Source organism: Pungitius pungitius, chromosome 19 (genome assembly GCF_949316345.1).
Source record: "Pungitius pungitius chromosome 19, fPunPun2.1, whole genome shotgun sequence".
NCBI lineage: Eukaryota > Metazoa > Chordata > Actinopteri > Perciformes > Gasterosteidae > Pungitius > Pungitius pungitius.
In genome coordinates, this window is record NC_084918.1 from 7,513,631 (window position 1) to 7,529,554 (window position 15,924).

General features: G+C 46.1%; 1 protein-coding gene across 1 annotated transcript in view; it reads right to left on the bottom strand.

The window, feature by feature from the left end:
• Positions 1-43: 43 nt before the first annotated feature.
• rttn (rotatin) overlaps positions 44-15,924 on the bottom strand; it is a 29,280-nt gene continuing 13,399 nt past the window's right edge. The window contains exons 27-49 of the mRNA XM_037456349.2: positions 14,613-14,779; positions 14,189-14,408; positions 13,086-13,214; positions 12,837-12,947; positions 12,298-12,456; positions 11,828-11,905; positions 11,136-11,334; positions 10,952-11,049; positions 10,769-10,838; positions 8,789-8,990; positions 8,349-8,439; positions 7,878-8,028; positions 7,568-7,705; positions 6,555-6,757; positions 6,342-6,447; positions 6,093-6,190; positions 5,848-5,925; positions 5,166-5,292; positions 3,046-3,239; positions 2,362-2,635; positions 1,543-1,646; positions 1,202-1,271; positions 44-1,076 (exon numbers count right to left, since the gene is read on the bottom strand). Of these exons, the coding sequence (XP_037312246.2) occupies positions 997-1,076; positions 1,202-1,271; positions 1,543-1,646; positions 2,362-2,635; positions 3,046-3,239; positions 5,166-5,292; positions 5,848-5,925; positions 6,093-6,190; positions 6,342-6,447; positions 6,555-6,757; positions 7,568-7,705; positions 7,878-8,028; positions 8,349-8,439; positions 8,789-8,990; positions 10,769-10,838; positions 10,952-11,049; positions 11,136-11,334; positions 11,828-11,905; positions 12,298-12,456; positions 12,837-12,947; positions 13,086-13,214; positions 14,189-14,408; positions 14,613-14,779 (3,147 nt within the window). The 3' untranslated portion in view covers positions 44-996. The remainder of the gene's footprint in view (positions 1,077-1,201; positions 1,272-1,542; positions 1,647-2,361; positions 2,636-3,045; positions 3,240-5,165; positions 5,293-5,847; positions 5,926-6,092; positions 6,191-6,341; positions 6,448-6,554; positions 6,758-7,567; positions 7,706-7,877; positions 8,029-8,348; positions 8,440-8,788; positions 8,991-10,768; positions 10,839-10,951; positions 11,050-11,135; positions 11,335-11,827; positions 11,906-12,297; positions 12,457-12,836; positions 12,948-13,085; positions 13,215-14,188; positions 14,409-14,612; positions 14,780-15,924) is intronic.

Consider the following 15,924-nt stretch of genomic DNA (forward strand, 5'->3'; position numbering starts at 1 on the left):
ACAGAGGGGCCCTTTACCACCGGGGGGGGGGGGGGGGGGGGGGGAATGGGAGGTGAAGCTTTATGGCACAATGTGGCCTGTTGGGCTCCACGAGGAAGTTTCCTCCTCGCTACCTGGAATTCTGCAGTTGATTTTCATCGACTTACGGGAGTCTTTGCAAGAGGTTTTGAAGATTTCTAAGAATGACAATGTCCGGCCTGTCCACCGCTTTAGTCCCAAAGGATGAATCCCAATGACTTAATGAGCCCCCACTTTTTCACCAGTGCCACCATGAGGTTTCTACGGCACCACTCTACGGATATTCAACATTTCTCGGAGACAAATGACGTTGGCGATCCCCTGACTTTTGCCTGTAGCGCAACCGTGACACTCGCATGTGTTTTTTTTTTTTTTTAAGATTTGAAATATCTCATTTATATTACAATGCAATTTGGCAAAGACTTCATTGTCCCCATTCATGATGTGCAGGAGCCTGTTATCAGTTCAAAATTGTCTCCCGTTTACCCATCATGGCCTCAAACTGATGACATTCACACGTGCCTCAGCTGTGTTAAGTGCTACTTTGCACACATTAGCATGACAACTCGCTAAATTGAGATGGTGAACATGATAAACATTACACCTCCTGAACATGGATATGATTGCATTATCGTCAAGCATGACAGCGTTCTGATATTGCCAATTAGCTGAAAGGCTCCCATGGATTCAGTAAAAGACTCAGAGACAGTAGCCTGTCTCTATTGTTTTGTGTGAACACAAGGTTCTCGGTGTGGAGGGGGGGAGGGAGGAAATATCACCTGAGGTGGCGAGACGCGAGTAGCGGCACCTCAACCACAGCTGCGTCTAAACTTCCTGAGAAAAAAACCCACCACCACGTTCTGACTGACCCAGTCAATACAAGACAGTAGTTAAAATCAGAAAGATGGAATTTTAATATTAAAATGAATCAAGGTCTGACAATTATAACATTTTACAAAAAAATAAATAAAAATACATTTAGTTATTTAACAGCTGGGAAAGATTTTCCAGGCACTTCAGCAGGTAGGTACTCGTCGGATCCAGCTTGTTCTCGGCATCTGTGGTTGATAGAAAAAAAGAAAAAAAAAGCTTTGTAAAACAAAAGGAAATGCAAAACCTGATGTTCAAACTCAGCATGAGGGTAGGTACCCATGTGCCTTCATCAAAGTGAATAAATGCATACCCTTTCTAGAGATGGCACGCGCCTCCTCAATTCTCAACCGAATAGAGGGACACTTCAAAGTAGTCTTAGCCTTTGAGGGAAAATTACAAAGACACATTAGGAAGTAGCGTTCTTTTTTTCCCTTCAGGTTTATAATGAGGAGATGAAAAGCGTTGGTCATTTCCTCTGTGTATGACGCCTCGATGAAGATTTCAAGCTGGTTCATTCATAGGAGCGGACATAATGAAGATGTTCAAAGATACAGTTTGACATTTATCACCAATAAAATCCACAGTAACTGGAAAAAAGAGATTGCACTGCTTGGTGGTTGCGTGTGTGTGTGTGTTCATGCATGTGTGTACCCTCTGATTGTTATGGAGCAACGCCCAAAGTGCAGAGGCTGCCATAGAGCGGGTTTCCATCTCCTTACTGTTCAGACAGCAGAGTAACGCCTTCGTGGCTTTGTCTGAAATAAAGATATGCAGATAATCAGAGGCACCTGTCAACTGTCAGCTAGACAGCCACGTGCAGAATAGAGAAATTGTTTGATTCAAAATGACAAGACCACCATTTAAAGGGCTTCTTAGTTATCAAAATCACAAAATAGAAAACAGTTTAACACGATAAAACATATACATACTTTTGGATGCAATTGATAACCACACCACTTATATGTGTAATTCCCCTGTGCCTTGTTTATTTTTACAGCTTAATGTAAATATATTTTAAAGGGTAATGTGGTCATTCGTTTCCACAAAGAAATGACAAACCGAATGTGATCATACTACACAACGAACACAGGAAATGTGATCTTTTCACAGGAAACAATAATCTACCCACTGGGGCCTAAGACTGAAAGACGGGGGAGAGGGGACGTTGTAGTGGGGGGGGGGGGGGGGGGGGGTGTTACAATCTGTTAGTCTCTCCTCTGTTCATCTAAATGTCTTACAATCATCAATCTTCTTTCACCATCTGCAATTCCTCCTACTAATTTAAATGAATGTGTCCATCAAAATGTTGAACTACATATTAAATATCACATTTTTCGCCTTCAATCTGCGATGCCAGAGCAGATTGAACAATCAACATGATTAAAAAAAAAGAAAGAAATACCCAAAAATATTGGCAACTACTATCCTGAGCTCAGTGAACCCCCCCCGCCCCCCGCTTCCCTTCCGTACCGTTGGTGAGGACGTGCTGCTTGTTGGCAGGGCAGAAGCAGAGGTTGTGAAGGGTGAGAAGCGCGTGGCGCCGGTGCGGTGCCAGGTCGCCCAGCAGTTCCAACGCTCCGCTCACCCTGAAGATGCTCAGCTGGCCGTCCTCTGCGGACGAGACACTGACCAGCAGCCTCAGCCACAGGCCCAGCGGGCCCAGCGGGCCCCCGCCGGCGCCCGTGGCCTTGACTGCGCCCGGCTTGGGCGTCGGCACCGACGGGAAGGCTTGCAGGAAGTTATTCTGAGGACGGCAGAAAGTGAAGCATCGTTGAGAGTCTCTGCGCACTAAAGAAAATATATGGCGAGATATTGTAGGAGCAAAGAGCGGGAGAAGCACGTTTATTTATAAGCTATATACACATAGCTAGTAGCTTTTTACTTTGGAACCCGGCATATCACACTCTTGTAAGTTTGTTTCTTGCAGCCAGTTTCGCGAACTTAAACTGCTGAATTGGCTCGTCTGACCAGATCAATTCCGAAACAAGTCATCCCTTATTTAGGGAAATAACTGATGCTCTTTCATTACTTGGAACTCACTCTGACAAAACAATCCATCACTTAGATTCTCTCACTGAGCAATCAGACACCGTCTAATACCCAGCATGTTTGCAGAACATGGCTGGACCTCGTCGCTGTGTAGCAAGCTTTTACCTTTTGCAGGAGGCCTCTGCAGTCGCGGGACATGGCCAGGTTAGCCAGGAGAGAGAAGGACAGCTTCTGGACGGAGCCGTTTTCTGGGGCGACGCCCGAGGCCAGCCTCATGACGGAGTGCATCAGAGAGGCACTCGGGGTGCCTTTAGATCCCGCTGCAGCACCGGAGCCAGCGCCGCCAACGCAACTGCATGCTGGTAGGAACAAAAAAAAGAAGAAAACATTTCTTTAAATAATCAGATTTTTAAAAAAAAGTTTTATTGTTGTCCTTTTGATTCAAACTACCAGTACACGAGGCAGCCCATCAGCCAGAAGGGGTCAAAACAGTAGTCTGCAGCTGTGGTAGCAGTTTTCAACACCGAGAAAAAGTCAGACACAAACAAAGTTTAACAAACGCTCTCTTCTTTCCCGTTGAAACCGCTCGCCTCTTGCTGTTTATCTTAAAGCCGGCTCGCCGTCCAGCCAGCGAAAAATAAAGACCGCCTGCACAGATGTCTGCTCGCGATACCCAAACACCCCTGCTTGACTGCGTGCACGGCGTGTCGGCTCTATAAGCCGTCTAGCCAAGTGACATAAAGGATGAGGAGTGTAATTCCTGTGGAAAGACAGAATTCGCCGTAGCCGGTGAAGCATCAGGTAGCTTTGCCTCTGGAACTTTCATCTTTATTTATCGCGAACACACTGACTGGTGATGAGAACACATGGCTGTGAGTGTAGCGGGGAAGGGAAATGATGATTCAGCCTCGGGCTACGGCCGCAGCAAATTTAGATACTTGGCTATTCAGGAACGTGAGCTCAAATAGGTAACGTCCAAATAAAACCCTTGCTTTCTCTCTCTGCACCACGTTCACATCTGTACAACTGGCATGACTAATTGCTGCAGCTGCGGAACACATACAGACAAACAGAAAATGACAAGCGTAAGACAAGCTCGACAACACATGGTGTGACCCTGACTGATGTTGCCTATTGGAGGGGTTGACAGCTTGTTGGTAGCACTGATCCCGGAATGTTAAGAAACACCCAACAGGGGAGTGCTGACGTCCGCCTGAGGTTATGTCATTACCTGTCGGGAAAGCTTTAACGAGGGCGGCCTGCTTTATAACGGATCCACATCAACGACGTTGGGGTTCCCACAAATTCTCTCTCTTTTTTTTTTCTTTTTTTTTTAACAATCATTTTGATAAAAGATGGGTCTTTTTTTGGGGGTTTCGGAAGCAAATTCTGCGCCTTTTTCAAAAATGCCCGTAAAATTGTGTGTGGCAGAGACGAGAACAACACTAAGACTTTGGAGGAAGGAGGCAGCCTGGAGATGAGAGATTCGGTGGAAATGTAGCAGGTCTCAGGAGAGGGAACTAGCCCGAGGCCGGATGGTGTAACACTAAGCCTGTCTGCATGCAGCCTGAGCACAACCTGCTGTTCCGTTAACCTTTAGGGAAATGCTGTGCCCAGACTTCACTGATTTCTGGTGCCTCACAGCTTGAGCTTGTGAGGGGTCTAAAGCGAGAGAGTGCAGATTAGAGCACACGCGCCCACCGAGGAACTGGTGCCAATCAAACGGAGACACACACGCGCACACCCGTTGAGCGTGAAACTTCCTTTCCTCCGCTGATGAAACCGATTTCCATTGCACAACTAGATCACACGCGAAACAGATCAAAGGCGCCGTGAGCCGTTTATCAAAGTTACATTTCCCCCACCGTTTCCTCCCCGTGAATTTAGCATTTTCTCTACCTCAAAAAGCTTCATTCTGCAAGTCCTTTTGCTATTCCAAAATTCCACATCACCGACTCTTACATTTGCCGGATTGGAATACCAATAACAGAGATGTCCTGTGCTCCCACCTCATCATCTCCCACCGCTGTGGTACAGTGAGGCAGACATGCAGCTCGAGCCCTGGATCCTGACACTGGGCGCATTGTGACTGGCAGGCGAGCTGGTCTTACCCAGCGAGAAACAATGTTGTTCAGTGGTGGTTGGAGAGGACAATGGCACTCTTAGTGTAAAGTGAGTGTGACTCAGTCAGATTGCTAACTGCAGTCAGAGGCGATGGGCAGGCACGGGCCAGGCACAGTGCCTGCACAAACACATGAGACACACACACACACACACACACCCACCTCCGGGGCAGTTGGCCGTATAGACACACAGAAGCTCCAGCACCGCCTCCATGGTGGGGTCATCCAATAGCAGCCAAGGCCAGAGAGCATGGAGTGCCAGTGTGAGGCGAGCATCTGTGGCCACCACCTACACACACACACACACACACACACACACACACACACACACACACACACACACACACACACACACACACACACACACACACACACACACACACACACACACACACACACACACACACACACACACACACACACACACACATTAAGACCAACATGCAGACATTTAGAAGATTACAGCAGCACACATCACGCATTTGAGACACTCTGATTTATACAACAGCACAAACACAGATGGCGGTAATCACTATAAAAATGTTTTGCAGTTTTCCTAAATGTACAGGGAAAAGACACGTGGGAGAATAATTGCGGGTTAAATACTGCAGCAGAGCCTCCCTGGATATTCAATCCAGAGTCTCCACCAGTGAAAGGCCACTTAGAAAATGAAAATAAGCTAATACGCTCCGTGAGTAATGCCATTACAAGGGTTTAAGGAGCTAAACTTGCAGGGCCATGCACATTTAGGGGAATCTCATTTACATGCAGAGCATTGGTACTCTGAGGTCCCATTAAAAACCAATTAGCAGGGGAGAATATAAAGACAGAGGCAGAGGCTCACTTTGCATTCGTCGTTGCGATAAAGAGCATTCCTTAGGATCTCCACAGTCAGCTTGACTTCCTTTAAACAGCCTTCTTCCTGATGACAAAACAACAGAGCAATTTGTTGTCTAGTAGGTTGAAAACACTAGAGAAATGACATAGATAATCATTAAAAAAAAAAAACATTCAAGTTGAATTCACGTTATTTCACAGAGCAACACAGAAACGCTGACGCGGGATAATTCCAGTCAGTGTCTGGCTCACCTTTCTGCGGTGGGAAGCTTTGCCGGGTCGAACAGACTCCAGGTGGAGCTGGGAGTGAGTTTGCTTCATTTGCTCAACACAGCTGTCAATTAGACCAGCTAGAGAAAATATTTTTTTTGAACAGGTGAACAGGTCATGGCGGTTTTTAAAAGATTCATGCGGCGTTTCCCGTGTGGAACCAGAAGACAAGCTAGCGACATTTTCTCAGAGGAAGTAACTGGCAGAAGAAGCTGCGGCGTGGGGAATTACCTTTGGCAGCGTGGTTTTGAGCCGAGGGACTGCAGGCCAACAGTGCCATCAGAGCAGTGGCCGTCTGCGTCTTTAGAGGGTCCCTAAGGGTCCTCTTATCAAAACTCTGGCATCGACAGAGAAAGGGGCACACGGTGAAAAAACACATTTACACGGTGACAATTCTAATTTTTCTACTTGTACCAAGGGTTAGACGCCCCCACGTCCACGTACCTTCAGTAGGAGTTCACACAGCTCGCTGGCTGAGGGACCGTTCACAATGTCAGACAGAGCCGGAGCAGGTTTAGAGTTTGAGGTTTGGACATCTGCTCCCAGACGGGCCGTCTCCGCGGTGAATATTGCACTGAGGAACTGCAGAGCCACTGTGTGGAGGAAAGGGTCCGGACACTTCTCACTCACACACACGGATAATGTTCCTGCAGACACAAATACAAAAATGTATAGAATGAGTTGATCTCACTGCACTAATATATATATAGAGTAAATATACTGAATCACAAAGAGACAAAATGGCAAATCCATTCTCTAAATCTGCTGACAGATATTGGCCCATGAGTGAGGCAGTATGTACTGCCGGATGGGGGGGGGGGGGGGGGGGACACACTGATCATTTTAATGTGTACGTGAACACCCAGCTGCCATAAACAAGTACACACAGGCATAAATACACGCACAAAGGCTCAGCGTTCATCCTTTACTGGACTCATCACATTCCCCTGCAGCGCCATTAATCACAAAGGAAGATGAGATGGAGGAGTAGCGGTAGCGTAAGGACAGGGTGCAATTATCTTATCCCGGCATCTGTTTGGGAAAGTTAATACACACAGAAAGGATTTTTTTTTTGGTACAAGAATTAAAGCTGCACAATACTTAAAATGCTCATCTTGGCTGGTTAGTGATTTACTGCAATCAGCATAATTACCCTAATGACGATCATAAGTCTTTGTAAATTTGAGGGGAAAAATAATTTCATCTCATTCATCGAGATCTTTATTGTCAAAACGTTGTGGGCTTTTGAAATTAAATTAAACAGCTTAATGTGACCAAAAAGACAACAATCTATCATTATAAATAGTGAGAAATGATCCATAAGAGATAATTAGAAATTAATTTGGCAGCTTAAACCAAAATGAATTTGGTCTCTTTGACTTACTCTGTCGAACACACCAATGCGCACACATACACACACACACACACAAACCCCACCCAGCAGAGAATCTGTGTACCTGCAAATGTCCGCCAGCGTCTCCCCAGCGCAGCAGAGACAGATGGGTACGCTGCCGAGCTGTCCCTCCTCACCAGAGTAGCCAGGAGCATAAACACGTCTGCCCAGCACACGCACACCACGTCCCGGGTCCCTGCGTCTATAAAAAAAGAGGGAGGCGAGTGATTCACACATTTTATGCCTCACACGGGTCACACTGTAGAACGTCTTGCAGGGGGAGTTGGAGAAATGTCTAATAAGGAGTTTGCTTTAGAGGCAGCGTTGATCTTTTTTTCATGACTTCAACTTAAGCTTAACATGAAGGCTCTGACCTAGTCCTTTGGTATCCAACATGAGAACAGCTACCAGAGAAGTCAAAAGCTGTTTCAGGAAGTCCATCCGGCCAATCGGCTCCTTGCTCACCATGACACATGACCGCAGCAGTTTGGAGAAGCTGGACAGGAACTGCAGCAGGGTGACAAACTGGACACACATATTCACACAGGACGACATCATTACAAATCAACTAGTTGCAAACAAGCAGATATATTGAGCAGCTAAAGGTTACAGGAAATATGGAAACAGATGTATATTAAGAATAAAGCATTCTATTTTAATAGTACATTTTCAGAGCAGCAAAAACAAGGTTATGCTTCAATAATACATTTTTTAAATATTCCACCCACCCAGGAATCTCAAGGTGCTTTCAGACAACCTAGCGCTTCACTGAACTCTTCCAACCCACGTTTTTTGTGGTTAGTCTTTACAAAAAAACTTTTTCTGTCTGTCCCAGTGTTCCTCACCTGGATCTTGATGTCTTCTCTCTCGCCTGTTAGGATGCTGGGTGTCTTCAGCTCAGTCAGACATTTCTCAATGAGCCCAATATCTAGCAGGCTAAAAAGGAAAGATTATGCAAAATGTGTGTATTTGTAAGAAGTTAGCTGAAGGGTAGATTGGAGTCACAATTAGACAAAGTCTCAGATGATATCCGTATGTATTTAAATAATCGTTTAAAAATTATTTAAAAACCACAGCTCACAGTTGATTTCATGAATTTTATTTGTACTGCAAAAACATTCTGCCCCCACAAATTATTTTATATTATTACCTACAACTCAAACAATTGATTAATTTTCCACTAATACACTTTTAATCAACACTAAAAAAAATTCCAGCAGCCGACAGAACACAACCAGGAAGATACACCGTGGAGGAGAATGTGTCTGAGCATGTGGCCTCTCACCTGGCCAGCGCTCGGAGGAGCTGGTTGTGTCCGATGGCCGTGAGGGTGAAGTCTGGCAGGATGGCCAGCAGGTTAGCCAGCAGGCCACAGTGGGCTGTCATGAGGTCGGCAGTTACCATGACACCGAGTTCCAGTGGCGAGGTCTCGCCTTGTCGGGAGTCTTGGGAGGTCAGCGAGTCGCTGGCTTCTGTGTCACTCTGACCTGTGAGACGCGTCAATAGACAGCTAATAGAGACACCTCCGCAGTGGCTCACACGCCGTGTCTGTACGTGACCACATTAAAGAGCTCGAATACAGAGCAGTGTTCTACTTGCTTTTACATGTACATTGTTTTCGTGTTTATAATAAAAACAATACAATGAGATTTTGTGTTTCCTAAGAGAACAATATGGTGGTGTGTGGTAGGGCTGCGTGGTATGACAGGCAAAGCGCACTGTGGTCGGAGCGACTTGTCTTGCGTGTGTTGATATTGAGTCATGGTTTATACAGACAATGAATAACCTACAACAACCTTTAACAGGGTAAAACACCACAACCCAACAGCTTGTGACACATAAACAATTTGTAACAGTAATAATTGTACATTTATAAAAAATTACCTGCCAAACTGCATGCTGGGTACAGAAGTAACTCTGTGGCTACATGAAAACACGGAAAAAAAGTGATACAGGAGGAACACCGAGAGCCCAGAGTTGCACCAACACAACTTGTGCCCAAGAGAGGAGGAGGAGGATGAGGAGGAGGAGAGGAGGTGTCTGTTTGGAGGGTTTTGGAAAATCTGACGTAAGTTACGTCGGTTTAGAAAACAATTTCTATCTGTCGAGCCTCTGGTGGCAACACTAGCAGCCACAACAAGCTAACACGCTAAGTAGCTAACTGGCCAGCCAGTTACAAGCCAGTTGGCCAGCGAGCGGCAAACAGCTGATCGGGAGGCTGGCGGCCCTTTTTGGCGTCAATGAATTCATGTGTTTACTTGAAAAAGCAATACAGTCACATACCCTCAGAATCTTTCTAAACACCGTGATATGGATTTCTGGCCATACCGTGCAGCCCTAGTGTGTGGTATAGGTAATTACCGTATTTTTGCGACTATACGGCGCACTGAATTACAAGGCGCACCTTCAATAAATCGCCAATTTTAGAACTATTTTCATATATAGAGCGCACCGAATCACAAGGCGCATAGAAGTAACTGCAGTGAAACGTTTGACTGGGGCTGCGTTATGCATCCACTAGATCGGGCAGTGCTAAATCAAACGTTATTAAGCGTTCTGAAAACTCTTCACTCCCATGGAAACGTTGTTCAAACGTTAATGTGGATATTAACAATACCTCTGAACCTCCAACTTTCGTTCTTGATTAATGAAAACATTCTTGGCAAATGCTTTGGTGCATCTTGCACCGAGAGGCAGCGCTGGGACAGACGGTGGACCGTCAGCGCGATCCCGACATCCAACTACGAGCTTTAATATACTGTAGCGACTCTCGCTAATGAATCTCTGGACAATGTGCTTATCTTCTGGTTTTATTGTCGAGAAACAGGCTACTGTCGGCCGTAGCCTACGCCGAACAAAAACACACCATCGAGCTCCAAAACAACAACAATTCCCGCGTCCCCATAGGTGGCACTAAGATGAGTGACGTCACATTGTGCGCCCTTCACCGACCATCCCAAAACTCTGTAAAGTGCAACGCCGCTCCAGAACATGAAAACACAGTCCGTTACAATACGCTGTTGGAGCTGGAATTACCGCGGCTGCTGGCACCAGACTTTCCCTCCAATGGATCCTCGTTAACCAGTATGGATCAACCAATTGAGCCATATATACGGCGCTCCGGATTACAAGGCGCACGCGCCGTTTTTTTAGTAAAAAAAGGATTTTAAGTGCGCCTTATAGTCGCGAAAATACGGTAAACCATAATGTGTGTCTCTGTTAATGCATGTTGCACCCACAGACACACAGCCCTCTGCGCTAATACCTTGAGTCATCAGTCTGCTTACGCTCGATGGGGAGGGACCCTTGGGGGTGTGTGGCCCGGAACCTCCAGTCTGTAATAGGACAACGTGAAGATAGTAGCCTGCAGGGTGCCTCACTCAATGCAGCTTTTTACTGCCAACATGTGAATGCGTGTGCATGTCTGAAGACACAAGGGCCTACTGACCACAGTGCTGGATGTGGAGAGGGAGCTGGAGGGTCTGCTGGAGTCTGTGGTTGGGGCAGGGGCGTCACATCTCCATAACCAAAGAGAATTCTCAGAATCTAGACCGCCACATAATGACACACAAATTACACACTAGAAAAGCAACCGATGAATGATAAAAAAGACACAAACAAACAAAACATACTCAGAGAACTGCTCTCCTGAGGATGGGGTCCACCGGTGGTGCCGGCACAAGGTTGCAGGTTGAATGTGTACCTGCCGAGGTAACATTTGGAGGCAGAGAAAGCCACGTGTTGGAAGTACTGACAGTGGTAAAGAAGAGCCTGGAGTGCTGGAAGACCCACTAGAGACACACCAGACACCTCATCATGGACACGCGGGTGCTAGAAGAGGACAGAGTCAATGGAGATCCAGGGATGAGTCCACAAAGAGGGGAGAGGAGAGAAAAAGGACTGAGCACAAAGAGGAAGGAACAATCCTGCTGGGCTTAACTTTGGATGAACCTTCACTATCTATATTTACAACTTTAAATATTAACTGCTTTTTTTAAACAATCCTTATTGGACATGAGATGACTTGCATATCGGCCTGGATGAACCTTTTCTTTTTTGGACAACAACAAACTTTGTTCTTAAATTAATTATATTTTTCCTGGTGTTTTCATACAGAATTAAACTTAAACTGATTTTAGATTAGAGCGCTGGAGCCCTGGGCACAAGTAGAGCTCCAATTTTAGAAACACCTCTGGTCAGTACCCTGCAGGGCCCAACAAGAGGGGGACGGGAGGGAGAAACAAAGAGAAACTGTAAGAAAGGGGAGAGAGAAAACATTTCATGGGCTGTAAAAGCTTTTTAACTGGTTGGCAGAGCTGCTGACCTGCCAGTGGGAGTCCTTGGCCTTCTCTGCGTTGGCAGGCATTGGCATCACCATCAGGTTCTGCAGAATGAATGCAGCCTGCACACAAACACACACACACACACACACACACATAAAAGGGGGCCGTATACTCACTGGGCCAAGCTAAACTGCATCAGCAACAGCGCCATCTGCCTGTGTTTTGCTGGTGATACATAAAGCTCCAGCTACATTTTGTGACCCTAGATAAAATAAAAGTGAATCTGGCTTTACTCCTAAATATGTTGTTCAGTGTGTGGAAGATGTGGGAACACAAGAAAATTTGCTTTTGTCAATCAACTCGGTAAGTGGAAAAAAAACAGACACTGTGCTCTTCCACACTTTGGCCCAGAAGACCTCCAAAAGGAAGTCACTTACTTCCTTTGTGAAACAAGGAACATAAGGACGGCGACGACAACGACGACGACACTACAACAACGCTGACGTCGTACCTCTCTGCGCACCATGCTGCTCTCCTGCTGATCCAGCAGGATGTTGAGCAACGTGCCCCACAGACCTCCGCTGATGTTCTGACAGCTGGCACACAGAGCCTGGCAGCCGCTGGGCACCGCCGACAGAGCTGCACCTAAACCCAAACTGGCAAACCTCACCTGTGATGAAAGGAGGAATGGGGAAGACATTTAAAAAAAAAAAATAGGATGTAGGTGAAAATGCATGATAGACATACAGTATATTGACAGTATTATGAATGTGCATTTGGCCAAGCTTATATCATTAAACTCTGAGTCAACTTCGTGTGAGACTCGTTGTCATGTGCTTCTCTTTGTCTGCGAGCTCTTACACAAATCTCACGGTTTCATTTGGTCCCAAAATGAAACGCATTTCTTTCTATGACAGGAAAGAGTTTATGACGTGCAGCTGAGGAATGAATAGTGAACAGCTGAACACTGGGGTGGCACATGAATGGTTTCTCTATGCGTTTGAATCACGAGGCCTTCAAAGAGAACGAGAAGGTGGCGCTTGTCCGTACCTCTTGGTCACGGTCGACCCACAGGGGGACGAGCCAGGCCAAACCGAGCTGAGCGACGCCGGCCTCCTCGGCAGCCGCCTCATTCCCCAAAGACCATTGGGATATGAAGTCCTGATGCGGACAAAAAAAAAACACAACAACAACAACAAAACTTAGTTGTAGTTAATTTTGCGGTGCCAGTTCGGACATCTTAGGAGGACTCCTTTAAAGCAGCAGCCTCACAGCAGAACCAACATGCCCGATACTTGCCTCGTCCTCGTTCCGGGCCTTCATCTCATGGGACAGGTGAAGCAAGCAGATGACGGCGCTCTTGGTCACACCTTTTCCCATGAAGGACATCGAGTTGCCTCCCCACTCGACATAAAATGATGAGATCACCTGTGTGAAAGAAAGGGAACACGTTGTATCAGTGCAAAAAGGTGTTTTTTTTGTTTCCCATTTATTTCTATTATTTGGCACGTGGCTAACAGAGCCGCATGTTCTTTGGATTTGGCGCACTAAGTAGCATTTTGACATGCGGCTTCATGTTTTTGGCTTATCGGTTGCCGAGTTAGTCATTACTGTATGCTTGTCATGCCACTCACTGCATCCAAAAGGAAAAATAAATACAACTGGGACTAATTATTTTGCTTTGATGCGCCATCATGGCGTGGAACTGCACCGACGGGAGGATGAAGAGAGAGGAGCCCAAGGCCGGATGAGCTTTCGGGACCCCCTGCTGTGGCAGGAGTATGAGGTGAGAGGTGGGTCAGAGGCTTGAGAAGATGGGATTGTTATCGCTGAGATGAAACGCAGCCGCCGGGGGGTTCATGACTGAAGAGGAAATTAACCTGCAATCATCACGCGCTCTAAATGCACGGCCGTGAGAGCTGCCCATCAGAACATACCAAACGAAGGAGCCTGGATATTGTAGTATTCCACCGGGCCTCCATTCCAAATTAAAAATCTAAAAAAAGTTTACACACCTCTGCGCTGAGGACTGCTGCGCAAGCTGGTGTACGCCGCTTTGTGCTATTGTTTTATGGACTGTTGCACAGACAGATGGAAGAGGCGAGGCTGATTGATCTCACCAGCGTTTTCACAGTGCGGCATATCTAATCAATGAGATTTGTTACTTATTGAAATGCGTGTCCCAAAACCACATTCTTGCTTAAATCTCATTAATTCCTCAGAAAGCACTGTGCATATTTCTTTTTTTTATTCATTTCTGCAGGCAATCTCCTCTATAACAAGATGGCGGAAGGCCTTCATATAACCACGCAACGCAGGTGCATATGCACACTTTGGAAGACGCGGCGCTTCACACACACACACACACACACACACACACACACACACACACACACACACACCTCTAATAGCCCGCTGAGATACTTGGAGCAGAGCAAGACGGGTTCCAGGTCAGCGCAGCAGGAGCTCCAGCCGGGCTGCGCCGTCAGGCGGACCATGCCCTGCAGTGTTCTCCCCAGGCTGGGAAGGCCATAGAAACGCGGGGCGTCGGAGACCCTCAGGCTCTGAAGCAAACGGACTGCCAGCTGGCTCTTGAAAGGGCCGGCTAATGCCAGAGACCGCCTGGACGGAGCGAGGGAAGAGCGCGGCCACAAACAAACGAGCCCGACGGCAGGGTGGACGAGAAGCAGAAAAGACACGATAGCATTAACGATTAGCATTTCAATTATGTTGCATTAGCCTCTGGCTTGTATGCGTCCGGCATTCACTTTTGTTGTTCCAAGTGATTAAACCAGTTGGTTTGCCGTCATGAAAGTAAGGCGCTACCTGTCGGCGGTCTGTGTGAGTCGGAGCAGTAAGATGTTGAAGAAGCTGGTGAGTTCTTTCTGCAGTCTCTGGCTCACATGGTTCTTCACTTCCTCCGGTCCTCCTGGGCCCGGAGTTGAGGCCTGGGTCTCCACACCGAGCAGCAGATTAAGAATGGACGCCGTCTCCTGAAGGAGTCGTAGAGGAAAGAGCACCGACAATTCTCTAATTGTTTGTTTTGGGATTTTACGTTTGCGGACTATTATGTTTGTATACTTAAGAGTTTATCCTCTCTTAAGGTGATAATGGCTCTTCTCCTTAATTAACTTTCATCCCTTTGAATGTTTGTTTTAGCAACTGGTTTCTCAACTTTTTCTTCATACCACCCACCCTTTCCCTGCATTCATTCTGATGTGAAAGAAACAAATTATGCAGACTTTGTTGTTGAGCAGTGCACACGGAGAGTTAATAATATAAGTGTTGAGAGCGACAGATGTGCCTGAAACAGCTCAGTAATTATGGAAAAGTCAAAGCAAAGCAGAGCTGCTCACCCCTACCAGGCATTCAATCTGAGTCGGCTGCCAGGGGAGGGCTTATTGTTTACACACACGTTAATGAAAAAACCAAGGTGAGACTGATTAAATCCTAAAAGTAGCTCTCCGCGTAAAAACAGGGTGGTGATTTTTCTCCTCGGGCTGAAATATGAATCCAACTTTGTTTTAAGAGCTCAGATAAAATAATCTCTTCTGCGGGTCTGAGGTGGAAGGCGGTGATACTATTTTTCTGTTGTTAAGAGAGAGAGTAATACGTTTGGCTTGTCTGCCGGCATGTGATTGATTAAAGCTTTGATTACACGTATATAACCCTCTATGTTGGAGAGGAAAAAGTCTAACCAGATTACTAGCTAGATGCACACACACACACACACACACATTTTACAAGCTCATACACACACAGCCCAAAGGTAATTTACAGTACAGTAGTACATATAATAGTTCATACAGATACTTTTTTGTACGGATTTGTACACGACTACTTTACTTTTCATTCGATGTTTATGCAGTCTACAGTTTGGAGTTTGCAGTTAGGAATGTATTGTGTCCAAATCAAGTGGCAGAGAAGGGCATTTTTGTAAAGTTGTGTTTAGTGAGACATATTTCTGAACACCTCTGCTGAATCATCAATATGTGATGTACGTAATCGACTATCAGGTGGTACACAGGAAGTTGTATTCTCAGCCTTATTTTTACAATATATTGAGATTTAAAATGTTGCGTCTTGAAACTTATATTGTGATGCTTATCGTATCATGAGGCGCTTGCCGAAAGCCGAA